The sequence below is a fragment of the Pseudonaja textilis genome, chromosome 9, assembly GCF_049901715.1.
Source record: "Pseudonaja textilis isolate UNSWEBS1 chromosome 9, rPseTex1.2, whole genome shotgun sequence".
Taxonomy (NCBI): domain Eukaryota; kingdom Metazoa; phylum Chordata; class Lepidosauria; order Squamata; family Elapidae; genus Pseudonaja; species Pseudonaja textilis.
In genome coordinates this window covers 15,860,135-15,887,633 of record NC_141998.1, presented here as the reverse complement: position 1 = coordinate 15,887,633, position 27,499 = coordinate 15,860,135, and the positions used below count along the sequence as shown (strand labels likewise).

At 41.6% G+C, this 27,499-nt stretch overlaps 4 protein-coding genes across 8 annotated transcripts; 3 read left to right on the top strand and 1 right to left on the bottom strand.

Moving 5' to 3' along the window:
* Positions 1–77: 77 nt before the first annotated feature.
* On the top strand, positions 78–7,254 carry PUS3 (pseudouridine synthase 3). 3 transcript variants are annotated; one of them, XM_026718086.2, is made up of 5 exons: positions 78–382; positions 4,064–4,454; positions 5,537–6,090; positions 6,271–6,461; positions 6,793–7,254. In XM_026718086.2, exons 2-5 carry the CDS (start codon positions 4,074–4,076, stop codon positions 7,110–7,112), a joined length of 1,446 nt encoding a protein of 481 aa, XP_026573871.1. In that variant the 5' UTR covers positions 78–382; positions 4,064–4,073; the 3' UTR covers positions 7,113–7,254. The 3 variants fall into 3 exon arrangements, with proteins under 3 accessions (XP_026573871.1, XP_087795138.1, XP_087795139.1); XM_087939012.1 differs by having other exon boundaries at positions 130–283; XM_087939013.1 differs by having other exon boundaries at positions 220–382; positions 4,046–4,454.
* On the bottom strand, positions 1,401–10,450 carry HYLS1 (HYLS1 centriolar and ciliogenesis associated). 3 transcript variants are annotated; one of them, XM_026718089.2, is made up of 4 exons: positions 10,318–10,450; positions 9,454–9,504; positions 3,772–3,853; positions 1,401–2,715 (listed from the first exon to the last, which is right to left on the bottom strand). In XM_026718089.2, the coding sequence occupies exon 4, from the start codon at positions 2,683–2,685 to the stop codon at positions 1,783–1,785; it is 903 nt and encodes a 300-aa protein (XP_026573874.1). In that variant the 5' UTR covers positions 2,686–2,715; positions 3,772–3,853; positions 9,454–9,504; positions 10,318–10,450; the 3' UTR covers positions 1,401–1,782. The 3 variants fall into 3 exon arrangements, with proteins under 3 accessions (XP_026573874.1, XP_087795141.1, XP_087795142.1); XM_087939015.1 differs by having other exon boundaries at positions 10,423–10,447; XM_087939016.1 differs by having other exon boundaries at positions 9,906–10,383.
* Positions 10,451–10,670: 220 nt separating this feature from the next.
* On the top strand, positions 10,671–19,802 carry RPUSD4 (RNA pseudouridine synthase D4). Its single transcript, XM_026718088.2, has 7 exons — positions 10,671–10,851; positions 12,119–12,284; positions 13,519–13,720; positions 13,926–14,019; positions 15,132–15,282; positions 17,901–17,998; positions 18,185–19,802. The coding sequence occupies exons 1-7, from the start codon at positions 10,708–10,710 to the stop codon at positions 18,407–18,409; spliced, it is 1,080 nt and encodes a 359-aa protein (XP_026573873.1). The 5' UTR covers positions 10,671–10,707; the 3' UTR covers positions 18,410–19,802.
* A 1,447-nt stretch (positions 19,803–21,249) lies between these two features.
* On the top strand, positions 21,250–25,973 carry PANX3 (pannexin 3). Its single transcript, XM_026718087.2, has 5 exons — positions 21,250–21,708; positions 23,171–23,313; positions 23,549–23,763; positions 24,086–24,735; positions 25,723–25,973. Exons 1-5 carry the CDS (start codon positions 21,528–21,530, stop codon positions 25,755–25,757), a joined length of 1,224 nt encoding a protein of 407 aa, XP_026573872.1. The 5' UTR covers positions 21,250–21,527; the 3' UTR covers positions 25,758–25,973.
* The last annotated feature ends 1,526 nt before the right edge of the window (positions 25,974–27,499 follow it).

Sequence of the window (27,499 nt, the reverse complement as noted above, 5' to 3'; positions counted from 1 at the left end):
CGACCGCGCTATTGCTATGGAAATCGCAGAGGGGCGGAGCCTCGGTGTCCTCCTCATATGCCCCGCCCCACGCGCCTAGAGATTGCAGAGGGACGCCCATTTAGGTTGGGTGAGGGAAAATGCTGGTGACGTAAAATTCTTGACGTTCTGCGGCAGGCCACGCTGGGGTCTCGAAAGACTTCACTTCCCAGAAACCTCCGCTCTGGATAGGGGCAAGACGCGTCATTTCCTGTATGGAAGTTGCCTGTGGAACGGCCCTCGGTGGTCTTCGCCTCCTACCCACGTGAGTGTGGAAAGCCCGCGGAGGAAGGAGCGGGCTCTGGCGCTTCGCGTGGGGAAAGATCGGCTTTGCAGAATTGACGGAGGGATCACTTTGCTCCTGGTATCGTGGGGGTGACACCAGAGGATCTCTTGGGAAGTGGGGAGGGGGAGTCATTTAAATCAGGGGTCTCCAACCTTGGCAACTTTAAGCCTGGAGGACTTCAACTCCCAGAATTCCTCAGCCAGCAAAGTTGGCTGGTGACCCCTGATTTAAAGCAGCTTCTTCGACCAACACCCTGAGCGTTCCCATATTTTAACGTTTCTCAAACTTGGCAATTTTTAAGGAAAGCCAGCACGTGGGCACTCAAGAGCCAGGCTTGGCAGGGGCGAAGTCAACCGAGCGCAGCTAACGGCCTTATAAAGGAATGTACCACTTGTGCGAGTTTGTTGTGCACGAAGGTGGTTATTCTATCCACGCAGAGGGGCATATGCTGCAAAGTGTACGCTTTGTAGAAAGGAGCAGTTTTGCTTACCCACGTTTTGCTAATAGTTATGTGAATTAACAAAGGAGAATATTTGTAGCAGCTCGGGGATGAAATGAAGGGCTCTTGGTGTTCTAACCTTGATCCTTTGCGTGCAAACTTTCCATTATCAAAGCTAGGTATATCATCACTAGCACTGATGGACACCTGGTTTGGGTAATGAAATGCTTGCAAGAAAACAACCAAGCTCAGAGAGCACCAAAGACCCTTCATTATCTGAATTACCTCCCCCTTTCATCTGAAGTTTGCAAAACATCCCTATTAGAAATTTTGTCGTGTCTTTTTAAACCCAGATATTTCAATTATTATTTCTAGATTCTTTGTATTTTTCAGTAAGTAAATGACATTATTTTTCATAAGATTCTGATTGATTTTGATAAAGGTCTGTGTGTGGGAAGTATATTGCTAAAAATCAGTGAAGAAAATATCCTGCATTCTGGACATGTATCTGTAAAACAGAACTTTCATATACAAGGAAGTATACCTGTTAATCTCATCACAGAGAAAAGTTTACTTCTATAGCTCCAAACAGCAACTCTAGTGCATGATGAAAAGCAGAAGAACTGAAGCTTACCCTTGGAAAGAATACAATCATCATTTCACTTCATAAATTTAATTTAATCTATACATCCAGAAGTTAAAACTTTTTAAAAGTTCAAAGAGGGAATGTTTGTGAAGTATCTTGGGGTGGGGGAAGGATCCTTTTTCTTGACTATACTTCAGTAGATTTTGATTCATTTTTTGCCTGCCTTTTATAAGGTAATATTTACATTCAAATAATATGATCTGAGACAATCGTAGCTTTTAAAAAATCTTTTGCAAGAAAATAGGCATTCAGATTCAAGATAGATCTTAAGATTAAATGGGTAGGGTTTGGAATTGGAAAGAAATAAAAGGAGCTTAGCTGCATATTTGAGGTAGCTAGCTCTTTGGGATCTACTAAGTTCTTCTGTGTATGACATTTAAAGATTCCAGGTTCTTAGGAGTAGATGTTTCTAGGCACCACACCGTTTGCCAAGTCACAGCGTATTCCCCAGCGCAGGGCAGATCTCTTCTTCTCTGTAGGCACCAGATAGGTGTTGGGGATATAAACAGGCTGAGCCTTAGGAGGCAATTCTGACTTGTAGAGCATCTGTTCCCGAATGCTCCAGCGCACCCCTTTCCTGGGGTCTTCTCCTGGAAGCCGCAGGGATTCCCAGTCGTGCTTGTGTTCCAGGTAACGGGCAACCCGATCGGTCTTCATTCTGTTCCGATTGAGCTGCTCCAACTTTGGTAATATGAAAGACTTGGGGTGGCCAGTTAGGATGAAGTCTTGCTCAAAGGACGAAGAGCTGAGGCTCTGGCTCTCTCTTCTGGAACACTGATTCTGGCTTTCCTCTGAAGGACTCCAGGAACAGACTGACCCAGGGGAACTTTGGGGCTGGTTCTCCTCATTACACTGTTCCTCCTCCTCCTGAAGATTCATTCTCTGATTTAAATTCTCACATTCAGGACTGGATTGTTGAACACTTGGATTACTGGATTCTGTCTCACTAGTGATAGATTCATCTGTCACCTGCACTTCTCCGTCAGGTGTTCGCCTCAGAACTTTCCTTTTCATCACAGGTTTCTTTGAAACTCTGGAATTCTTGAGGTTGTCTGACTGGAAGCTGGATTCAGTCTGACCTTGCCTGATCATTGCAGGAAGCATAGGTCTGGCCACTGAGGCCACTGAGGCTCTCGGGTAGGGGTCCAGTTGAGGGGCCATTTGAAGCTGTCTTGGGCTATCACCATCACCCTGTTCTGCACACATGCGAATAAAGTCCATGGCAGCTTCTTTGAGCCGTTCTTCCCTGTTCATAGAGTTCCATCTGTATCGGTTGGGTTGCATCAAGGCTTGCATTGCTTCTCTCAATTGGGGTAGTTATGAATTCTGGAAAAAAGATACCAAGCTAGGTTTGTGGTCTGCTAAGTCATAAATGCCTTACAACTCATACTTATTTATCAACTCCATCTCTATCAGGTCAACTTATTTGTTTGGAAAACTCCATCCTTTGTGCCACATTGTGAAGGCTGCCCCTCCCCAGCTCCTCTGGCCACATAGACTGAAACACATCTACTGCACATCCCAAACCCAACTTTTTCAGCAAAGGCATATTCACCCCAATCCCTTCCTCTCCTAGAGATGATTTGGGGGTTTGGTTTTTTTTTCTTTTTGAGGTGGGAGGGTAGACCTCAGGGTCACAAAGCAAGAAGTCTATGTGCCTAGACTGGGCAAGTAAGTGGGGTGTAGTAGCTCCCAACAGCTTGATAAGTGTCTGCAATTATTCTAAACAGCAAGGATGGAGTTTATTTCTGAAGGCATATGTAGGTCTAAGAAGGAATGTACAATAGTACTGTACTTGTTATTTATTTGTCAGTGCTGTTTAAGTCCTCCCCCCCCCGCTGCAAATTCAGTAATTATCGGAATTTCAGTTTTCCTTTAAAATAACTTGTGACTTTGCAATACCTACCTATTTTCTAAATAATGATAGCAAAATAATGCACTTTCAATCAATTTGGGTTTTTTTGTTTTGTTTTCCTTTTCTTTTTAAGCAACACCTCCCTTAACAACTTAGAACAGCTTTAAAAAATCTCATGCTGCCTGACTTCAATCAACTCTGGGAGTTCACAATATAATAATAACAAATATAGGAAAAGGACAACAATAACAAGATGGCAGAACTAGCCAAGAAGATAAGCATTATCATATACTCACCAGTCTAGCCCATGACTGGGAGAAGGATCAGGTCTTTAAGGCTCTCTGGAATGCCATCAGGATTGGAGCCCCTCGGACTCATTCCAGAACACCATGCCGTAGAAGGAATTCTTTTGGGAGTCCCGATAAATGGCATTGCTTAATCAAAGGCATGGTCTGGATGTCTTTGAATAAATAATACTATCTATCAGTATGCCAGGGGTTAATTTGTTCATGTATCAGTATACATACCTGGAAAAGGTTCCTTTTGCTCCTCTTTAGCCAGCTTGGAAATGGAGGATCCTAGTATAAAGGTGGTTTAAAACAGATTCTTCTGTAAGTGAACAAAAGCAGACACTCAGTTCTCAGTAATGAAATTCATGAAATCCCAACAAGCATTCTCCGCAGAAACAGTTGGCAAGCAAGCTAGTTAATTTTCTCCAGCTGAGTAGCTTCTAGTAGCAAATACAGATTGCATTTGTTTGGTTATTCCTTTTCTACTATTATTGCATTTTCATATTGCCAGATTCTTTTTTTAAAATAGCATTCTACCAATGGCCAAAGGCACAGAAGAAACAGAAAGGCTACTGAAGAGAATCCAGGAGCTGGAAGAGACGGTGCAAAGGCTAGAAGGCAGGCTCTTGGAAAACAGAAAAGGCCCAGGCGAGGGGAATGGCGTCCCAGCATCAGGAAAGGGGAAGAAACGTCCACAGCGGCCATTCAATTTCAGTGCGTATGGCCAGAGGCACGTGGCACTCAAGATTGCCTACCTAGGGTGGGAATATCAGGGCTTTGCCAGCCAGGAGAACACCAACAATACAATAGAAGAGAAACTGTTTGAAGCTCTGGGAAAAACTCGGTTGGTAGTCAACAGACAGACTTCTAACTATCATCGCTGTGGACGTACAGACAAGGGAGTCAGTGCATTTGGACAAGTAAGTCTAATATTTAATTTACACTAAAATGAGGATGGGGTGGCACAAAGAATCTGTGTTATTGCAACTAATAATCCCCCCCGAACGGTTTAAAAGGCTATGTCAGTTGATTGTGCTAAACTAATAAATATTAAGACAAGCTTTTGTGAGATACAGGTCATTTGATCATATTCACCTGATAGAAACTTACGACTGTTAATGACATTTTTAGATATTAAGCTTTCAGAATCCTGATTGATTTTTTTTTTGCCATCATAGACTAATTAGACTTACTATAACCCATATAATTTAAAGTGCTTTGTTAGATTTGGGCTGTTGCCCATCATTTAGTTTAAGCTGATATTTAGTCAATTGCACAATCAAGTTACAACTCAGTTTGCTATATAGCATGACAACTGAACAGTTAGAAAACGCTGAACATAAGAACAAAAACTACTGATTTATTATTAATGCATTACAATGGTTTAAATTATAACATTTGTAAAGAGTCAGCTAAGAGTGCATCCATTATAAAATTAGAAGATGAGCCTGAGAATCGATCTGCAACTGATGACAAGCTATTTCTGCAAAAAAAGATTTAGCTATTTAGAAAAGATCTATTACTACAAGAAACAAAAATAATTTTAATCAAAGCAAGTGAAATGAAGAATTCCCAGGAAAAACTATTCCAAAACCTTTATGCAGTAAAATGCTTTAATGGACTGTGGGAAAATGTTGTTATACATAAATGTTTGCTAAATGCAAACTAACATTTATTAAATCCAAAAGGACATTATTTGTGAAATGTCATTTCAATTACACTAATGTTTGGTTTGATCCTGAATGCCAGTGGCTGAAAAAGAAATTATAGTAATGTCATTTAGACAAAAATATATCATGACGTAAATTGTCATGGAAATGTGGTCCACTCAATGTCAGAATCTGTGGTATGAAATTAAAATTCATTCTATTGCAATCCCAACCAAAAAATTATACCAGAGCCAGTTAGCTGGAAGCTCTTCACCACTGCATTGTTAATGATAGTTCAATAGAAAATAAATGTTTGCCTAATTCTAGAATCACAACTTTTTTGCAATTTTCAGGTGATCTCTTTGGATCTCCGGTCAAACCTTTCAGACAATAAATCTGGGGTTGTCACAGAAGGTAAAAGTCATATTTCAGAGGAGATCCGCTACACCCATATTTTGAATCAGGTACTTCCTCCTGACATAAGAGTATTGGCATGGGCCCCTGTAGATCCTAGCTTCAGTGCTAGATTTAGTTGCCTGAAGAGGACCTATCGCTATTTTTTCCCTCATGCTGATCTGGATGTTGCTCTTATGAATACAGCAGCTCAAAGATTTATAGGGACCCATGATTTTCGTAATCTCTGCAAAATGGACGTAGCCAATGGTGTGACCAACTTTCAGAGGACAATCCTGACTGCAGAAGTGAAGCTTGCAGATCAAGAAAAGAAAGTGGAAGAACTAAACCCTTTCCAACTGTATGCATTTGAAGTAACAGGCCAAGCATTCCTCTATCACCAAGTCCGCTGCATGATGGCCATTCTCTTCTTGATTGGACAAAGGATGGAAAAGCCAGAGATTATTGATGAACTGTTTGATATAGAAACCAATCCTAGGAAACCACAATACAGGTAGGAATTTCCGAAAGCATGCACAATCTTACTGTATTGTCAATGGCTCTCTATATTTGAGCTTCCCTTGTTAAAATTATGTTTTATAATTTTGATCTGTTGTCAACAGCTATAACATTTTCAAAGCTATGTGCACTCTGTTGGGATTACCTGATTTATACTAATTTGATTACTTTGCAGCATGGCAGTGGAATTTCCTCTAGTTTTATATGATTGTGAGTTTGAAAACATCCAGTGGAACTATGATCATCAAGTCCAGGAATTTAATGTTACACGCTTTCAGCAGCTTTGGACAAACCACGCCATTAAAAGTCAGGTGCTTTACAGCATGTTATGGGGCCTGGATTTTGCAAAGATACCTACAGAGCCAGGTAGGAAGAATGATATTCTTAAAAATTGTATTAAAACAAACCTTCAATTTACCATGTGGTAGATTGCTGATATACTGTATAGTTTGGTCTATCTGTAAAATTCAATTTTATTATTTTATATACATGTACAACTCTCTTCATATTTAATGAGCATTTTGTTTTTAAAGAACCATTTTTTGTTTAATATACCCAGCAATATATTAAAACTATATTGTTGGATAGAGTGATTCTAACAAGTTCCAATATATTTAGAACTACTTCAAAGATCAGAAGCAATTAGGAAATTAAATGCTGGTTTTTTTTTTGTTCTGATGATAATGGTTGATTACAGCTTCAAGCAACAGCACAACAATACTCTGGAGAGAGGTATCGCCACCAGTCCACAACCATATTAGTGCTTTAATCGAGGGAGTGAAAGCCCGCAATTACAAACCATTAATGGATCGGCCCAAATGTGAAGGTCTAGAATCTCGTATCAGTCATTTTGTGCGCAGAGGACGCATTGAACAACCAAATTTGAAAAAAACAAAGCATTCTGAAAGGGAATTGGATGAGCAAATGGAAACTAAAAGCAGCCCGGTGGATTCTATTCAATTGGACAAGGAAATTCCAGAACAAACTGCAAAAAGGATATGTATTAGTACAGATTGAAGTTTCTCGATGCCAACTGCTATCTCCAAACAAATTACATTGAAATTATCTATTAGACATTTAAAGTTACAATGATAATAGATTACATATAGACTTACACACATTTCCGTTTAACTTTCAAAAAAATAATACTTCATTATATAACTCTGATGGGAAGATATTCAATTATTAAAAAAAACTGAAGTAAATCCTAATATTGGTTCTGCAATTTTGTTTACAGCTGCATACGGAAAGTATCCAATGCTTAAACAATTGTAAATAATGATTATAACAATTATATTTGCCAAAGCAGTAATTCAGGGAATATGGGGGAGGTAGATAAGTAGGTAAAATTTCCAAGGGAATTGTATTTTAATAGTTCAGTTTTCTCCAGAAAATACCATAGCTAGTTATGCAAATTTCTCAGTCCTTTACATTTATCTCATATTTTTAAAAAGCTATTTTCTGATCTACTTTAAACATTTGGTACATTCATGAGAATCAGTCTGGCATAGAAGGTATCGGGTTAGAAATCAGGAGATTATGAGTTCTAGTTCTTTTTTGGGGACAAAGCCAACTGGGTAAGTCTTTTTATCTCAGTCCTAGGAAGGACACAGTGGTAAACTATTTTGGAAAAACCTTGCTAAAACAGCAGGCTTTGTCCCAGCATCTCCAAGAATCAAATATTATTAAACAAAAGAAAATACATTGTGTGGAAACTCTGGATATGATTACATTGTCTCCCATGAAGATCCTGAGGATGCCTTCCCTAGAAATCACATATACACTTTATCAACAACATGATGTAATCTAAACAAATTGTCCAGTGGCAGCTTTAGTAGATCACCTGGTTGTCTCAGCTTTGCAGAATGCCATATGAAATATTAAAATATTCATCTGTTTTAATGTACAACAATCAATCAGTGGACAATGACATAAAAAGGCATCTACTAAATCCTCAAAACATAAGCTTAGTTCATACATTTTGCTAAGTCACGATATGGTTTCTTCTTAGTAGAGCAATGAATTCGTTCATTGTGGATTGCGAATTATGGAATACAGAGTAGTGCAGGCTCAATATGGTACTTATCCAGTGGTGGGTTTCAAAGAGGTTTACCACCGGTTCAGTGGGCTTGGTTTGGTGGGCACACTTTGCACACGCACAGGGGTTTTCCTACTCGCCTCCTGCAAACCCTGTAGCTTCAACAGCTGACGCGTGGCAATCTGTGCCACGCAAAGCAGCTGCGCTTCAAAAGCAGGGAATAAAGGTCAGTATGGGAGCCAGAGCAGACGGGTGGACCCAACAGCAGCTCATCATAGAGAAATCGGTTTGGTCTCAGTTGATCTTTGGTGCTACTTGTACGCCAGAACTGGGCTGAACTGGTAGAATAGCATTACTGTGCTTATCGCATCTGTAACCAGTTTCTATGGCTATACAATAATAACAAACTGAAAAAGTTTCCTTTAGAGATTGTACAAAATTATTGAGTTAAAAATAACCACAGGGAGGGCACATGCAGCTTATTGGGAGTGATCACATTTACAATAGCTGGAGTATTAAAAGGTTGGGTATGAACTAGGCCAACTTGGGTTGTTCAACGAAGTAGTTAAATAAGTGGGGAGCTAATGTAATTTATAAACCTAGCCCCATCAGACAGGTTTTACATGGGTGATTAGGCTCAATAACTAATTTTCCTAATACACCCCTGCACCATTACTTAGTTACACACTCACTCATTCAACACTCAAAAGTGGCTTCTGGTTTTGTGGCTTAGCATAATGCGTAAAGTAATTATTGTACCCTGATTTAGCATTTACATTTTTACCCAAGCAAGTCAATAATGGGTTATTTAATAAATCAAAGTAAACCATGATTTAGTGTGTCTATGAAAGGGTGGATAAAAATTGATGGTTTAAAAAAAATAAAAAAAAATAAAAAAATCATTTTTTAATCTAAATCAGATTATTTTTATCACATTTATTTTAATAAAATGCTTTTGGAGTAAAAATCTATCAAAATATAGTTTTCAGCATGGAATGGAGCTTAGTTATGTAACATGAGGCTATATATTCTGCTATATTGGGACTGTTGGTGAGTCAACAGCAGGTCAGAGGAGGAGTCAACGTGGGCAGGAGATTACAGTTGTTCTTCGAAAAATATTCAAATCAAGTTAATTTAAATCAAGCCTTATTAGTGATTTAAATCAAATCCACCCTAGTCTATGAATACAGGTTTCATAGAATTAGTTAAATAAATGGGGAAATTATGTATAGTAACTACACCTCTAACTGGATACAGCAATCAACCTCTTCATACCACAAAACTGATTTTGTTTACAAGAATTAAAAAGGGCTCTCATACCTTTAATATCTTCTAGCAAGTAATATTGCTTCAAAATGTTCATGAATTTACCTGGGGAAAAAATCAGCACAATACATATTAAAAACCTGCACTAAGCGGGAGCAATAACAAATGGGGAAAAAAAAGTATGTATACGGAAACAGGTTTTGCTAACATTTATAGCAAATTCAAATTCTAGCCCTCACTGAATCCATTCCGGTTTAATTCTTTGCTTAGAATAAAATTATTTTGTGGTTGCACCGTTTATTGTAAGGGTAGCATTATTTATTCACACTATAGATCAGGGTCTCCAACCTTGGCAACTTTAAGCCTGGAGGACTTCAACTCCCAGAATGCCCCAGCCAGCTTTGCTGGCTGGGGTATTCTGGGAGTTGAAGTCCTCCAGGCTTAAAGTTGCCAAGGTTGGAGACCCTGCTATATAGGTCACATATATTATTAAAATGAACATTTACTACGAAGGAACCTTCCAGGCCGTCTTCCAGCAACCGTTCTCCGCTTTATATTAACCGGGAGGCAGCGAAGCAAACCCCCATCCGAAGAGGCTTCTGAGGCGGAGAATTTGTAACTTTCCCATTCGCAGAAAGGTGTTTAAAAGCCACGTTTCTCAACCTCGGCAACTCCGTGGGGTCTTCAACACCCAGAATGCCCCCCAGTCAGCATGCTGAGGGGCTGAAGCCCACCCTTGAAAAACGCTGGTCCCGAGGCTTGAAAGCGAGGACTAAAACTCCTCAGAAAGTGGGGTGGTGTGTTTGTTTGTTTTTCTCCTCAGCCTCGTGCTTTCATGGTTTCCCCTCCTTCTAACCGGCTCCGAATCCACCAGCCTTCCTTCCTGAGCGTGTTCAACCTCGGTCCCGCCGCGAGTACCTCGCCACCGCCTCGCCCGCGCTGCCTTCCCGGCTGCCCAACAACCGTTAACGCCGCTCCTCAACTGCCGTTCTTTGAAACCCCCACAAGGAAAACAAGACCCACCTCGCCCGCCGGCACGCTGCTATTGGCTGCAAGGCCTCCGGCTCCTTTCTTTCTCATTGGCCTGCCCAGCTTTGCTCCGCCCCTCCGGGTATTTTATTGGACGGGGAGAGACGGCATAGAGCGTCGCACCGACGTCTCATTGGAAGGAGAGTGCTCCTCTCCCGAACGCCGCGATTGGTGGGCCTTCTTCGGGCAAGGCGCGAGGATAGCCCGCGAGAAAAGGGGGTGGGTCGTGGAAGTGGAGCCCAACCCCCTTCGGACCCCCTCACGTGGGCACGACAGAAAATGGCTGCCCAGAATTTCCCTTGCTCTTTCCTACGAGCGGCTGTTCGGGGGTTTGCCCACAGTCCAGCCGTGGCCACTCCGGTGACCGCCGAGCAGATGGCGGAGAAGCTGCGGGAACAGAAGAAGCCAAAAGCGGTCCCGGAGGTGAATCTGTGGGCTTGACTGGGAATTATAAAGTGGAGGCGGGGGGCGATTTTCTTAGCATGCGCCACGGAGAAACTACACTTCCCAGCGTGCATTGGTGGCCAGAACTCTGAACATAAAGCGAATTTATATGCAGTGCAGCAATGGAAGTTTTGTGAAGTGCAAAATGCTAGAAAGATTTGTTGAGATGCGGGAATAAAGACGTGTGTTATCCTCCCTGTTCGCTGGGAAGGACTCAGATAACAGATAATCAGAGTTGGAAGAGACCTTGTAGGTCATCTAATCCAGGGGTCTCCAACCTTGGCCACTTTTAAGACTTGTGGACTTCAACTCCCAGAGCTTCTCAGCCAGCTTTGCTAGCTAGGGAATTCTGGGAGCTGAAGCCCTCCAGGCTTAAAATGGCCAAGGTTGGAGACCCCTGATCTAGTCCAACCCCCTGCCCAAGCGGGAGACCCTACACCATTTCTGACAAATGGCACAACTCTTCCTGAAAGTCTCAAGTGATGACGTTCCCACAACTTCTGTGGGCAAGCTGTTCCATAACAGCTTCCATTGGGAAGACCATTGAAAGACACCGTTGGTCCAGATCTGACTAGTGATTTGGCTCTGGACAGGTAGAATAGAACAGAATAAAACTTTGGCACTTTAAACCTAGACTAATCGGCATACATTAAAAGGAAATTTCGTTGCTTTCAGCTCTCAAAAGATAACCATTATGCATAGACACACGTACACACACATAGATGTGACTATCCTTCCTATTCATAGCATTTCTTTGCCCGACATCCTGTTACCTTTCCAATAAAATCATATTTTATATTTATAGGAATATTTATATTTTAGGCTTTCCTGGACATTAAAAGTGCATCAAAGCAAACTGCAATAATCTTCAGCTTGGCTGGAGTATACATTCTCTTTAGCTGTTCAGTTTTGTTCCATCAGATTTATTTGAATCTGTCTTTGAATACCAATCAGTGGATTCTCCAAACTTGAAAAAGCAGACTTTTAAACAAATGAGATGGAAGAACTGCTATCTCTCTCTCCCTCTCTTAAACCACCCTATCATTTTGTCCTGTAGCACCTACACATCCATTTTCACCCTTCCCCAAAAAACAAAAAAAATCCCTCTAACATATGTATTTTCTATGTGCCACCTTATTTGGCACCTTGCCTTTTATTCATTTCTGCTTTGTTGTATGCTGTTGCTGCCAAAGCTGAGCAATAAAGAGACTAACTATCTGACTTGTTCTTTATTGACTATTCAAAGGTTCCAAAAGACCGAGTCTTGAGGCGGGTGCAAGAATATGTTCAGCAGACTCGATGCTTCCAGAAGCTCCATCCTAACGTCCTAGCCAAGGTTCTCAAAAAGGGAATCATCTATACGAACAAAGATATTGTAGTAATAAACAAGCCTTATGGACTTCCCGTCCATGGTAAGTGTAGTATAATGCTGATTTTCTAGTAATGTTGATAAATTATTAGACTGGTTGGGTAATAAATGTCCTGCTGAGAAGTCAAAAGATTTGGTATCTGTTACTGAGGCTGTATAGGAATTCATCCTGTGTGTCATGCCCCTGTTAGAATCTGACTCTGGGGGAGAGGAGAAACAGCTGACAGGGAGTGTGGCTCCGGAGGTTGTGAAGGAAACTGGGGAAGGGCACAGGCTGGCTGGGCATTCAGAGGAATACCCAGGCCCATCCCCTCTTCATCCTAGGGCACACAGGGAGGAGCAGATAAGGGAGAAATGTGAATTGGATGGTCTACGGGGCAGGAAAGGGCCTTGATCCCCTTCATGGGCTGCAGCTGTGAAGATTATTTAAAAGGACAAACTGCGCATGGGCCAGTGCTGGAAGCAAAGCGTGAAAATATTTATAGTCTGCCAGTTCTTATCTGAGTTCTGGCATCCCCAGTGTGTGTATTTCAATATCTGTGGACATCTTCAAGCCCTTATCCTGCCTTGTCTCATTAATTCTTCAGTGTGGTTTGTGTTGTTTTTTTTCTAGTTATATGTATTTTGAGTTTGAATGGAAGTTCTTCCTTTTTGCAACTGTTTGTGGGGGAGTTTTTACTCCAGTCAATGGTAATTGGACCTTTGAAGCCAAACTGAAGGAATTAAAGGGACTTCACCTGTTTTTGTGAGTTTGTTGCTTTTGTATCCCACCCTGGGTCATCACACTATGGAACTAGGTTTTATTTTGCTTTCAGAATGTAGCTTGAGACTTCCTAATTATATATGTGGTAGATACTTTATATTGTTGATTCTCTAAGCAAACACTGTTTTTGTTTTGGTATACTGCGTAGACTGGTATTAAAAGCAATAAAAATAACCTGAGATTCATCATCTGTCTGAGCATCTATGTTTTCATGGTAATATAGATATTGGAGTGGCAGCAAAAAACACCCAACACTCAGATTACACTGATATGTGTTTTCCCAAGTAGCTTAACATAAAAATATATATATTTTCCTGAAATTGGTTCAACTTGAGTTTGATGCACAAATTTGGAAATGCTGTAGCATAAATAAAAAACATAACTTTGAAAATTATGTTATTTGTGTTGAGTGTAAAATAGTTTGGTTTAGCTTAATGGAATAAATGAACCTAACAATTATTTGTAAGCTGAGATTTTGCATTATAGGTGAACCTAGATTATCTCTGCTTCACAGGTGGCCCTGGCGTGAAGACATGCGTTACAGATGTGCTGCCAGTACTGGCCAAGATGTTAGATGGCATGAAAGCTGAACCTCTGCACTTATGTCACCGGCTGGACAAAGAAACTACTGGAGTGATGGTCTTAGCAAAAGATGAGATGATTGCACACCGGGTCCAAGAGATGTTCAAAACCCGTCAGGTGGAAAAAAAATACTGGTAAGAGAAATCTTACAAATGACAAGTAATTTGTTATTGGGGCTTGATCATGTTGTTATTGGGACTTGATCATCAAATTTACTAAGGACCACACTTCTACAGTTTGAATTATAGTATGAGTAGAATCCAGCAGCCCTTGGTCTTCATGCAGAAAGTGTTGCTTACTATTGGAGAGAACTAAAATCCCTCCCTGTTGTTTTCACAGGGCAATTTGTATTGGAAAACCAGAGCCGGAAGAAGGGCTAGTGGACATTCCCATTATGGAGAAAGAAGTGGACAGCCACCAGTCGCATTTCAAAGTGAGTATTCCTGGCAGCAGAGACTTGCCGGTTGTAGCCATAGTATTTCGCTTGGAGACCACTGATTTAGTTATTGCTTACTGGAGAGCGTTTATGCAGGTTTAGGATTAGCACCCTTGATTCAGGGAACTCACCAGCATCTTCACCAACATGGATACCAGTTCCTGAAAGAAGTGCTGAACAACTTGTACCCCAAGTATCATTAAAGTAAAGGTAAAGGTTCCCCTTGCACGTACGTGCTAGTCATTTCCAGCTCTAGGGGGTGGTGCTGATCTCCGTTACAAAGCCAAAGATCCAGCGCTGTCCGAAGACATCTCCGTGGTCATGTAGTCGGACATGACTAAACGCCGAAGGCACACACAACCTTCCCACCAAAGGGGTCCCCATTTTTCTACTTGCATTTTTTACATGCTTTCAAACTGCTAGGTTGGCAGAATCTGGGACAAGTAACAGGAGCTCACTCCGTTACATGATGCTAGGGATTCGAACTGCCGGCCTTTCTGATCGACAAGCTTTGCGTCTTAGCCACTGAGCCACCATGTCCCCTACTAAGTATCACTACTGTACCATAATTGCACTAATTTGTGGGGTGCTTTATTTGGAGAGGGGTTAGTGCCTTCAAATCAGTCTTAATTCTTAGCAACTGGCTTGACAAGTCCTTGCAGTCTTCTAGAATCTAGATAACATTTCAAAAGTTTTTTTGCCATGGCCTTCATCCTAGGGCTGAGAGAGGACTGATCCAAGATCCCTCATTTGGCTTCATGCCTGAAGTAGGAATAGAACTCTCAGTCTCCTAGTTTCTGGACTGATGTCTTCACCACTACATCAAACTGACTTTCCTGTTATACATATAATATTTATGTATAACTGGCGGGCCCACTTCAAATTGAGAGCAAGCATTAGTCTCTAAAAGGCCCACAGTTCTTATGTTGCCTGTTCCCCTCTAGCTGCCATACCTAAATGAGGTGATTTTGGATGTTCTGGATTACCAGTGGAGCAATTCAACGGTTTTCTCCATTCTATGTAACCTATTAATCTTCTCAGCTGTTGTCCTAATGGCTTTTTGGATGTTATGAAGAATTGATTTTGAATCATGTACATTTTTAACTTAGATGACACTTGCGCCAAATTATCGTCTATCTTTAGAAGACAAAAAGTTGCGCAAAGTGCGCCGGAACAGAGATGCTCAGTTGGCAGTGACTCGGTATCGTGTGCTAAGCAGCTGGTCCACTTGTTCTGTTCTTGAATTGGAACCAATCACAGGTAAGCAATTGCATGCCCCTTTCTTTGATGCTTCCCATTGCCTATCCTGTTCTCTTACAGTTGGTGTTAAGAAACATCAAATCAATACCCATAAACCTCAAGCATCTGAGAATCTGACCTTTTTTTAATCTTGTTTTTTTTCCCACTGAAACTACCGTATATACTTGAGTATAAGCCGAGTTTTTCAGCACATTTTTTGTGCTGAAAAAAACCCCCTCGGCTTATACTTGAGTCAGATTCCCTCTGAAAAAAAAATGGTGTGGAGCTCTGGAGCTGGGCAGCCGCTTCCCTGCTTCCGGGTTTCCTTTGCAACTTGTAAGCATGGGGGTAATCGGAAGCAGAAAAGTTCTTGCATGAGGATGTATTGTTTTTTCTTTATTTAACTGTTTTTAGGGGTGGGGGGAGACCCACCGTCATGTGAGAATGCTCGGACACAAAATCTATCCGCCTGAAAATAAGTGTGTGTGTGTGTGTGGGGGAATTTTAACAGAGGGAAGACATAGGGAGAAGGCAAAAGCGACGGAAGATCCTTCAGGGGAAACTGAGGGGAGACTCACCCTTGGTCCAGATGAGCCCCTTCCCGCCCCTAAGGAAGCAGAGGCAGCCAGCAAGGGCAGGCAAGCCCGCTTTGCGGACTCCGTCCGTCCTCACTCCCACCCACCCACCCAAAGCCACGTCCCCAATCACGCAGCCCAGAATCGCCCTCCCTCAGGGGGCAGCAACGATGCCCGGTGTTTCCTGAAACAAGAAGCTCCGCCGTGCAATGAAAGTGCCCTGGCTCTAGGCTCAGAAAACAACGTGAGCCGAGGTGGCTTTGTCTCCTCAGCCCTAGCTGCTTTAAGTCCGCTCGAGAGGAGGAAGGGGAGGAGGAGGTGGTGGTAGCGACTCGCGATCTCAGAAAACAACGTGAGCCGCTGCCACCACCTCCTCCTCCCCTCCTCCTCCCGAGTGGACTGAAAGCAGCTAGGGTTGAGGAAAAGCCACCTCGGCTCGCGTTGTTTTCTGAGATCGCGAGCCGCTGCCACCACCTCCTCCTCCCCCTCCTCCTCCCGAACGGACTGAAAGCAGCTAGGGCTGAGGAAATGAAGCCACCTCGGCTCGCGTTGTTTTCTGAGATCGCGAGCCGCTGCCACCACCACCTCCTCCCCTCCTCCTCCCGAGCGGACTGAAAGCAGCTAGGGCTGAGGAAATGAAGCCACCTCGGCTCGCGTTGTTTTCTGAGATCGCGAGCCGCTGCCACCACCACCTCCCTCCCCTCCTCCTCCCGAGCGGACTGAAAGCAGCTAGGGCTGAGGAAATGAAGCCACCTCGGCTCGCGTTGTTTTCTGAGATCGCGAGCCTAGAGCTCAGAAAATAACGCGAGCTGCTGCCACCACCTCCTCCTCCCCTCCTCCTCCCGAGCGGACTGAAAGCAGTTAGGGCTGAGGAAACGAAGCCACCTCGGCTCGCATTGTTTTCTGAGCCTAGAGCCAGGGCGCTTTCATTGCACGGCGGAGCTTCTTGTTTCAGGAAACACCGGGCGTCGTTGCTGCCCCCTGAGGGGAGGGCAATTCTGAGCTGCGCGATTGGGGACTTCATGGCTTTGGGTGGTGGGAGCAAGGACGGATGGAGTCCGCGGCCGGGCTTGCCTACCCTTGCTGGCTGCCTCTGCTTCCTTAGGGGCGGGAAGGGGCTCATCTGGACCAAGGGTGAGTCTCCCCTCAGTTTCCCCTGAAGGATCTTCCATCGCTTTTGCCTTTCCCTATGTCTTCCCTCTGTTAAAATTCCCCCCACACACACACACTTATTTTCAGGCGGATAGATTTTGTGTCCGAGCATTCTCACATGACGGTGGGTCTTTCCCTCCCCCCCCTAAAAACAGTTAAATAAAGAAAAAACAATATATCCTCATGCAAGAACTTTTCTGCTTCCGATTACCCCCATGCTTACAAGTTGCAAAGGAAACCCGGAAGCAGGGAAGCGGCTGCCCAGCTCCAGAGCTCCACACCATTTTTTTTTTCAGAGGGAATCTGACTCGAGTATAAGCCGAGGGGGTTTTTTTCAGCACAAAAAATGTGCTGAAAAACTCGGCTTATACTCGAGTCAATAAGTTTTCAGTTTTTTGTGGCAAAATTAGGTGCCTCGGTTTATATTCGGGTCGACTTATACTCGAGTATATACGGTAAATGAAATGCTATCAGATTGAAGCCTTTATTATTGTTTGATGTATGCAATAATCAAAAATTTGCATCATTACAACAGTAAATAAAATGGTAGATGTTGCAAAAAGCATGGAAGAATTGAGAAAAACAGTGAAATAAGAAAATATAAAGGCTGTTATCCTAGTATAATATAACAAGGTCAAAGTTAATAGACAAAACTGCCTGGTGGAAGAGAAATATCTGTATACTTGGCATGTCCCTTAAGGGAAGACATTGTATTATTAAACTACTGATATCCCTTTCTGCCTTTTTTCTGCTAAAATTTGGATATCAAGCTGTTTGAATCAAACAAAGCTTCAATTTTCCCTCAAGATAAATTGCATATAAAAGTCATACTGTTTAACTGACCAAAACCAACCAAATATATTGAATAGTCATGCCTCTTACCTTTTTCCCCATACATTGTTCATTATGCAGGAGTGAAGCATCAAATCCGAGTCCACTTGGCTTATGGCTTAGGTTGCCCAATCCTTGGGGATCACAAGTATTCTCACTGGAGCAAGCTAGCCCCACAGGTAAGAGGGGGGCGGGTATTAAGAAGAACCCGGGGTGGATGTGGGCATGAACTAAAATCCAAAAACATGATAGAGTGAAATGGGCTTCAGGGTAGTTAGGATTGCCAAATAATATTTTGCTGGACTCATCATAATTAGAAATGCAAGTGGATCATCGTTTCTTTTCCTTTTTTTATGCACATACAGAAACTCTCTCAAGGTACACTGAAGAAACTGGGTTTGGAACAAGTCAAAGCCCGTTACCTCCCTCTCCACCTACATGCCTGCAATCTCACCCTGCCTCCGATAAACAGCAACGAGGAGCAGAAAATCCACTTACTTTGCAAGCCACCCATCTTCTTCAAGCTCTCCTTAAAACGGCTAAAGCTAGAATTACCAGCATCAGAACAAAAAGAAACGAAGACTGATTAGCTATGCTACTTTGTTAATGGGACTCCTTTCCCTGACTTTATAAAGTCCCCATGAAAGGGGAAGCACCTGGAACCAGGTGTTTTCAGCTGTAAAATCACAACATATGCTTCTCTGGAAGCTTGCAGCCTTTCAGAGGAAATCTTCCTGTCTGGCAGCTGAAAATAGAACCAAGGGACGGTCACAGATCTCCCAGGGCCTGTTTGCTGGTTTCAGTTGAAGTTGGGAGATTTGAAAGGATTAATACAGTTTATATGAGCTGCTATACCTGGAATAACAGTTAGCTGGGCACATTTTTTTCAGTATTTGAGAATCAACATATACCTGACGCTTAGTCAAACAGAGTTAGTCTACTTAAATAAAAGATGAGGCCTGTGCTGCATGAATGTGATGTAACTGGAACAGAGATATTGGGGAGAGGAGAGGAATACTCAGAGGTTCCTTATGATTGGGGTATGCAATAATCGATGGAGCTATGAATTGGGGAGTTCTTGGTTCACATCTCGCTTCTGCCTTGAGCTTATAGGATAGCGTTAGGAAAGTCAACCTCAATTTTCTCTCGCAACTGCAATAGAACACAAAACTGCTTTATCCCAAGTCTGGCTACTGATCTGCTAGTGAGAGTCAAACTGCCAAATTGCAGGCAGCTGGCAGGCAGCAGAAGTAGCCTGCAGTACTGCATTCTAACCACTGTACCACCACGGCTTTTATTGTAAAGGCATTGTAAAGATTACAGATAGCCTACACAAAATGTCTTACATATTCTCAAACATGGATGGTTTTAATGCATCACTGAAGCATCGCTGTTGCTTTGTCTCTTCAGTTGCCAGTTGCAACAAGCCAATCTTTACTTTCACTGGATTTTTTGGGTTATCGCATTCCTTAAACCTAGGTTAATAACCCAAAATTGAGTGAAAGTGGTTTATCTATAGGTAATACCACACAAACCAATTACAACTGGGACATTTAAATTGGCTAAACATGTTTTACCTACATTGAGTAAAAAGGTCTTTTTGATAAGTGGTTTTGGATAATGAAGCAAAATGTTTAGGAAGCACAACCCTAAACTAAGGGAAGACAACTTCCATTAGCATTTGGGCCCTGCTAGACTGCCTTGTTGAAAACCTATTCTGGGAAGACATTATAAGGTGCAAACAGATTTGATACTCACTGGCAAGTCTTTATAAACTTTTTTGTCTGTTAAATGCTTTGAAATTCACCCCTTCAAAAAAGTAATTTTACAGTATAATTATTCTTTTGTATTGCGTGAGTGCCAGTGAGCCACCATGTTTCCTGCTAAGGGTTTTAAAACAAAACATCAGTTGATTTGGGTGTATGTGGTATGCACATACATTGAGAATTGGAAATAACTAAGTAAAAAAATTTAGAGACTCTACTGACTCATTTCTGGTATCTTTGATTCCTGTATTTTTCCTACCATATGTATCACTTTTGGGCATAATATGTATATATGCTATCTTTTTGGGCTTAGCATTACAAAAACTGCAACCCGAGTCCACTTCCATCTTATTTGCTTTTGATTACTCTCTCTTTTTTTCTAATTAGAGTAAAACACCATGTGGTGGCATTTAGGGCTACAAATCTAAGGAAATGCCATTATTTAACTTTATGGCTGATAGTCAGTAGAACTGTAAGTGGCATTTTATTACAGTATTTCTGGAATGTGGGATAATTGCATAATATTGGGAAATACCAAATTTCAGAACTACTAACTAATCTCTGATTTTTTAAAAATTTTGAGATTTTAGGCCCATTTTTCATTCTAAAGGGTAGCCTTGCATATAGCAATAAGTAGCAATAAGAATATTCTGATCTTCTATAAAGTGATCCCACAAGTGTTATTAAAATAATTTAGAATGGTTCTTACAAAAATTAGAATAACAGACTGGGCTTGACTGTATTTACTGCAAAAAATATGTTGGTGTCCACTGACAAACTTTATTAAAGGAGTAGCACTATACAAAAATCAGAAGTAGTTCGGGGAGAAAACAGGACACTGATTTATGTGTAAAGAATATTGGAGGTCTTGGTAGCCCTAGAAAGCCACATATATGCAAATTCAGCCACTGCAGTTTACAGGAGGAGAGATACGTTAGTCTATGATCAAAGCATAAACTTTTCTGAATTACACAGCAGTTCCTCAGATGCAGGGAACGCCTAAACTAACATAGATTGTTAACTAGGATAATATGGAGGGGGAAGATGTGGTATGTGTGAGAAAAATTACCTTATCAATTATAGTGTGCTAAAAATGTGCAGAAACCCATGAAAACTCTGAGGTTGCCCGGAATCTTTCCATATGTTAAGCTTTGGAGATTTAACATGTTATTTTGCTTCTTATTTTAGCAAAGAAAATCACACAGCTGGGAATTGGGTTTGCCACCAATTCAAGCAATATGCTTTAGGAGCAGCAGTAATTTGTCTGATGGCCACATGCAAGTTGTGGATTATCTAAGTTGCAGATCCTTATAACTATGTTTTAGAACTGGGATGGGAAGGTTGAGAGAAAGAGGAAAATGCAATGAAACTTTAGAATCATCTGGTTTTATGGCAAACACAGAAAAAAGAGTTGCAGATTCACATTACTAAACCACAAAAATAAAACCCTTAGGTGTTCTGAGTGGGATTCTCTCTCCCACCTTTACCTTTTAAGATATAAACTGTTGACCAGCCATCTGATACCCACCCCTGGAAATTGCTGGATCTGAAAATCGAATACACTGGCTTACCTCTTTACCAGTGGTGGCTAGAAATAACATCTGCTTATGAAAGAGGGAGATAAAACCACACGGCCCAGCCTTGCCATGTTAAGCCTGTGGTTGGCCAGAAACAGTGGAGTCCTTTACCAATCACAGCATACCCCCAGTCAACGGCTCTATTTCTGGGCTGAGGGTAGTTGCAGAGAACAGGTTGCCCTGTAATTATCATTCTGTTTAGCAAACAGCCAAGCTGGTCATTTACAACTGCCTGATGCTTAATTCCCCATGGAGGAAACCTAAGGCATCCATCGTCAAGACATCTCCCACCTTAGATGCAGCTGAGCCCTTGGAGAAGCTGCCTCTTCTGTTGTGTGCGTGCTTGGCCCCTTTAGAACAGAACCATGTCAATTGCACACACGGCTGGCAATTACATGCTCTCGGATGCGCTGCTGCCAGAGCCAAACAGGTCCAGGGCAAAAGGGCTTCACTTGGAGCTGCCATGCGATCGCATCATGAAGTTTGTCACAGTGGGGCTCCCACTCTTCTTGGTGTCTCTCATGTTTGCCCAGGAATTTTCCACTGGTAGGTCGATTTATTATTCTTTGAAGAGGGTGGAGGGGTGACCAATGTTGTTTCTCGAGGCCTTCCGAGGGGCTGAAGGAGATGCCAGCAGGGGGGGCAAGGACAACATTTTCATTCTTTTTTTAAAAATGAGTTTACTGCAAGCCCAGTACGCTAACTTGAAACAGATTTCGATACTGAATGTAGCATTTGCAAAATCAATCCAGGAGTTTCATATCTGAAGCCTTGACTCTCTGGATTCACTGTGGACTTCAATAAATATAGGATTGAATTATGAAGCGCATTCAAACCACACCGTACAATTTTAATATATAAAATGTGACATTAGACATTTTACTTCTAGCGGACAGTGATGTGATTTTACTTTTAGCAGACAGTGATGAAGAAAATATGTCAATCATCAGCCTGACTGGTGCTTCTAATATAGGGAAAATTAGATGTTTCAAGAGACACAGTTAAAAATTATTCCATATACAGGATTTCATTGCAGTAAGTAGTAGCTGATTGCAGTTCTTATCCAATGGGCTTCTCCAACCAACAAAGGGGAAGCTCTGAGATGACAGTTCCAACAGATTTAGAGAATATCAGTCGGAGTAGCTTGGAGAAATCCAGCTTCAAATTTTCACCCAGTCATGAAGTTCATTGGGTGGCCTTCAAACAATCACTGCTATCTTTCAGTGAGATTTTTGTGATGCAAGGGCTGAATCCAAATACGTATCTTGGAAAAGAGACACTGGAATATTGATGTTTCTTTTTCAAAATAAGTCCCATTAAGTTTGGTAGCTGCAATTCCAGGTATTTTTCCTTGGAAACAAGACCCATTAAACACCACAAAAGAGATAATTCAGAAGAACCAGCACTACACCGAATAAGGGAAGACATAAAGGTACCTATTCCAGAAGCAACAGTGTCTCGTTTGATAGTATGTACCCAAAACAGGATGATCCGTGTGTGGTTTTGCACAAATCTGACATTGGTTAGATGAGGTTTCATGGCTGCAATTTCACAGCCTGCCTCAGGAATTCATTTCTGGAAAAGAATGCCTGTGTGAGGTTTAGTCGATCCAGATGGAATAAACAAAACTTATTTCTCTCTCTGGCTTGCCTCAAAGCTTGTAAAATATTTTTAGGGATTGATTTTTTTTTTTTAGCACACCCAGCCCACAGAGATGATGAACAGAAAGAGTTTACAAGAACTGCCACAGTAGGGACAGCATAATGGGCCCAATTTCTTAATTACTTTAAAAAACGGGGAGCAGTTTGATGCCAAATGTTGGCTAAGAGGGATTAAGGTTGGGCACGGATCTCATCTTGGTAGACTGCAAAGACCATCCATGCTGAAGGTGGTTCAAAACATAGCAGAGAAGCTCTCCGTTTTTACTATCGTAGAAGAAGCCGATGGATGTTGTTGCAGTGTTAGAAAGAAGGATGAAGATGAGTATGATTCTCTTTCTCTGTCATAGGATCCCAAATCAGTTGCTTCTCTCCTGGCAACTTCACAGCAGAGCAGTCTCATTTTGTTGATGCCGTGTGCTGGGATTCCTTGCTTCGCTACAATTCTGAACCTGCAAGGGACGCTGCATCCAATTCCCTCTGGGTCTTCAAGGTATCGGGGTGAAGAACGCCATCCGTTATCTCTTGGGTGCACAACAGGTGGATCCCGGGGCATAATTGGTAGTAGTCTACCCCAGTGTATCTCAATCTTGGCCACTTTAAGAGGGGTGAACTTCCAACTCCCAGGAATTCTGGAAATTGAAGTCCACCCCTCTTAAAGTGACCAAGGTTGAGAAACGCTGTTCTACCCTTCAACCGACCACACTCTTCTCGTTCTGTTTTACTAGGTCTTCCCATATTCTTTGCTGGTCATTGCAGTTGCCATGTACCTGCCTTATCTGCTGTGGAAGTATGCAGCTGCCCCCTCACTCAACTGCGATTTGTTCTTCATCATTGATGAACTAGATAAATCCTACAATCGTTCCATCCGCTTGGTGCAATACATGGTGAAGCTCCAGCAATCGGAAGAGGATCCAGAGGATTTTTGGGAGGAGCTTGACCTGTAAGTGACAGGCGGATCTGTGATCTGCATGCTAAATTTCCATTTCCATTCCCAGAATTTTCACTTACAAAACCACAGATAATAAGAAAGCATTACATTGTAAATTTCTCCCTGCGTTCGTATTAGAATTAGAATTCTTAGATTGGACACACAAGGAATTTGTCTTGGTATATAGCAGTGATTATTCTTGAGGTTATTCTTCATTAATCTCCAGGACTGTCCTTTTCTGGGTTGGTTGTTTTTAAGTCCCACACATGGAAAAAGTAGCACATCGCTAGAAGAGTGCTAGTTTATCCTTATTTTTGTTGTTTTTCCCCCCAAGGGCTCGCAGTGAGAGATACTTTGAGTTCCCTCTCCTGGAGAGATACCTGACTTGCAAGCAACGTTCCCATTACTTGATCATCATTTACGTATTGAGGAACCTCTTCCTCCTCTTTCTTCTGGCTGTCAGCTGCCTCTACTTGGGATACTGTCACTTGCAGGTCTTTTTTCATGATAAATTCAGATGTTCAATCAAGGAAGGGCTTCTCGAAGAATCTGATGTTCCAGACTGGATTCCTTGCAAGCTGGTTTTCTTCTCCATTTTCCAAGTTACCAGCATCTGCCTTGGGTCTGTGTACATCCTTCTGGGCCCAGTTGTCCTCTACCACCTGCTTCAGCTGTGTCAGTGGGACAAGCGGCTTCTGTCCATTTATGAAATGCTGCCAGCATTTGATCTCCTGAGCAAGAAAATGCTGACTTGCCCATTTAATGATCTCAACATCATCTTACTCTTCCTGCGGGCCAACATCTCCGAAGTCAAATCTTTCAGTAGACTGAGCGTACTGAGTACTCTCAAGGATATTTCACCCAACAAAGAAAGCATAGACACAGTCGTGGATTTTATGACCCTCCTTGCTGGCCTGCAGCTAGCAAAGCCAAAGCATAATTCCAATGCCAACGAGAATTTGCTCCATCTTGAGAATGAAGCTGGTAAGTAAAACCCACTGAAAACTGCTGAAATCTGCTGGTTTCTCCAGGTATTTTTTTTTTATTGTGCAAAATATATTTCTTGTTACTCTAGTTCATGGTCAAAGTGCATTCTTTTGATGAGATATCTGTACCTTCTCTTTCGTTCCAAGGGAGCAGAAGGCAACCATGTAAATTGTGGCACCAATACTCTGCAGCCCCTATTGGCTGCTGCATTCCAAATCTCCACTGGGTCTTTGTTGGAATATAACCAGATATAACCCAAACTACTGCAGTCTGAGGTTGTGCACTTTTTAAAATATAAGCCGAGGTGTTACTTTAATCAACACTTGCTATTATTGGATAGGCCTCACAAGTTCTCCTCCTTTTATGGAGAGCTCTGGGAATTTTCTTTCCTTGAAAGTGAGGAGGAGAAAGCATATGCAATATCACTTTCTGTACCTACTGGGGGAAGGATTGGGGGTGGAATCATTTATTTCCCACATGACTGACCTGGTTTTATGGTGGTTTTTGTGGTGGTTGCTAAGCAAAGCACTGCTGTCATTATGCAAATCCACTGCTTGCTATGGGGAGCTTTTGCCAAAAGTCAGAAGTAAACTCTGGTTTTCAGCAAGAATGTCGTAAATTGTAGTTGGTTGCCAAATGCCCAAAATGTGGTCATGAGACTGTAGAGGGCGGGGCCTGTTGGAACTTCAGTCATAAAGACCTTTTGGGGGGATCCTTCATAACTATGAACACTCACTAAATAGCTGGTCAAAAGTCAAAGATCAACAGTTCATACTGTTTTATTGGACTATTATATGCTACCACAGTCACTTTTCTCGAGATAGGAAGTCATATAGATTTGCTTAATAAATAATTAAATATGTTCCCCTTCAGACTCCTGGAGGAAAATAATTCAAATATCTGAATTACAATATCCAATTCCAATCTAGGAACTCATTCTAGGAATGCATCATTTTAAAGTTTTCTTTCTTTCTTTTATACCAGAAATGAAATCTATTTTGGAAACCAAAGAAAACTGACTCAGGAATGGATTCGATAGAGCAGCAAAACCGCAGAAAAAAATGGAACTAGTGAAGAGCACTGAGCGTAAAGAGAGACTTTTCTAAGGCTTTTTCCTGGGTGTATTTTGGGTCATCTTTATTTATTCTTTTTTGGAAGGCAAGCAACTGTTCGTTTTCTGGTATTACATCCATGAGTTTCACCCTTATAATAAATATAAGTGTGCAGGTTACCTAATGGAACCCTAAATTTTGCATTTTTTACAGTCTCACTTTCTTATAAAGCTAGATTTATATTTCCTCTATGACAAATTCAACACTTCTGGTCCTTTAGATCTTTTGCTGCTTTCCTTAAGCTTGTAAGATCCTTGTTTTAAAAGTAGACTTTTGTTATCTCAAGTTTTCTACTCTGAAATCACTAAGAAGTATATAAAAAATAAACCTCGTGCATTTTTAAAATACTGGATGCACACAATCCGTGATGGAAACAGTTTGAAATGCACCTTAATTCCTTTACACAAGAAAGTGAAGCTTAAAAGCTGGCTGAAACTGATAAAGCTGAATCATCTTTTCAATGTTATACAACTTTGGATGATTGATTTAAAATTATATTCTTTAAACTTGGCACTATCATCATAAAGACCAGTGATTAGGTTCACAGGTCTATTCATCCATTGTTTACTACATAAAATTATAATCAGCTTAGATAAGCCACGACCCCCTTTTTAAAAAAATAAGTGTTAAAAACATGCTGAGCCAAAGCCAAACATGGTAGTTTAAGTACAACGTATGAATGAGGCTTATGCTTCTTGTACTCACTAGTTGACTTATCAGAGCTGAGCCGCAAGTTCAACCAGAAGCAGACTATTCAGAGAAAATTCTGTGTTCTAAATAATTTATGGTTTTAAATATTAGGGGCTGGGGGCTTGGGGGAGTTTGTACGTGGTGCCTTCATGTCAGACTTGAATCTTAGGAGACTGTAGAGACTTTTTTCCTGAAGGTGTTTTCTTTGCACCATTTTTGTACGTGATTTTCTCTTGCCTTCTTCCCAGGGCTCACGAAGGACTGGTCCAAAGTCCCCACAGTTTAGTTCCTAATGTGGGACTAAGGCTAAGGCCAATTTCTAACCCTGTGCCTTTAACAATGACACCAAACTGGCTTTCTTAAAGTTTAAGACCAACCTTTTAAATTGTTCCTGGGAAGAAGGGAAGACAGAAATCCAATACAATTAAGCTAATGCTCTTCTCTTCAGCATTCAGCAGCGACATGGGTGTTGTGTTTTAGATGGATAGTTTTGATAAGCAGCCAAATTGCTGCAAAGTGATCATGAATTATAGCAGGTATAAATAACACTAACAAGGAAGATCAATTGTCTAGCAAATCCATTAACAGAATCTCACAGGTAATTGAATCAGATTGCCTTCAATGCTCAGTGGAAAGGCAACATATAAACAAGTGTGACAACATGGAGAGAAAGGTACCACCTTAGATTCTCATGTAAGATATCAAAGCATAAAGGCACTGAAATGATCTACGCAAAAGAACGTATGCATCAACTGTCAAAATTAACCATAGCTTAGTTTTCTTTTTTTTCATATAGAGAATAAGATCTTGGACTTACAAACATATAAAAGAAAACACACTATATTATTTATAGCGAGGATGGGCATATTTAGAGGAGGGCAAGGAACTGTAGAGTGGGCAATTCAGGGACAGGATTGTCACCCTTGTGTTTAACCAGAAATCTTTTTCTCTTGAAGGTT

Coding starts and splice junctions, on each gene's coding strand:
- PUS3 (XM_087939012.1), top strand. CDS start 234: ATGGAAGTTGCCTGTGGAACGGCCCTCGGTGGTCTTCGCCTCCTACCC. Junction 284..4,063: donor GGTCTTCGCCTCCTACCCAC/GTGAGTGTGGAA, acceptor TTTTTAAAATAG/CATTCTACCAATGGCCAAAG. Junction 6,091..6,270: donor CCTAGGAAACCACAATACAG/GTAGGAATTTCC, acceptor ATTACTTTGCAG/CATGGCAGTGGAATTTCCTC.
- HYLS1 (XM_026718089.2), bottom strand. CDS start 2,685: ATGCAAGCCTTGATGCAACCCAACCGATACAGATGGAACTCTATGAAC.
- RPUSD4 (XM_026718088.2), top strand. CDS start 10,708: ATGGCTGCCCAGAATTTCCCTTGCTCTTTCCTACGAGCGGCTGTTCGG. Junction 10,852..12,118: donor AGCCAAAAGCGGTCCCGGAG/GTGAATCTGTGG, acceptor GACTATTCAAAG/GTTCCAAAAGACCGAGTCTT. Junction 15,283..17,900: donor TGAATTGGAACCAATCACAG/GTAAGCAATTGC, acceptor TTCATTATGCAG/GAGTGAAGCATCAAATCCGA.
- PANX3 (XM_026718087.2), top strand. CDS start 21,528: ATGTCAATTGCACACACGGCTGGCAATTACATGCTCTCGGATGCGCTG. Junction 21,709..23,170: donor TGCCCAGGAATTTTCCACTG/GTAGGTCGATTT, acceptor TCTCTGTCATAG/GATCCCAAATCAGTTGCTTC. Junction 23,314..23,548: donor ATTCCCTCTGGGTCTTCAAG/GTATCGGGGTGA, acceptor CTGTTTTACTAG/GTCTTCCCATATTCTTTGCT.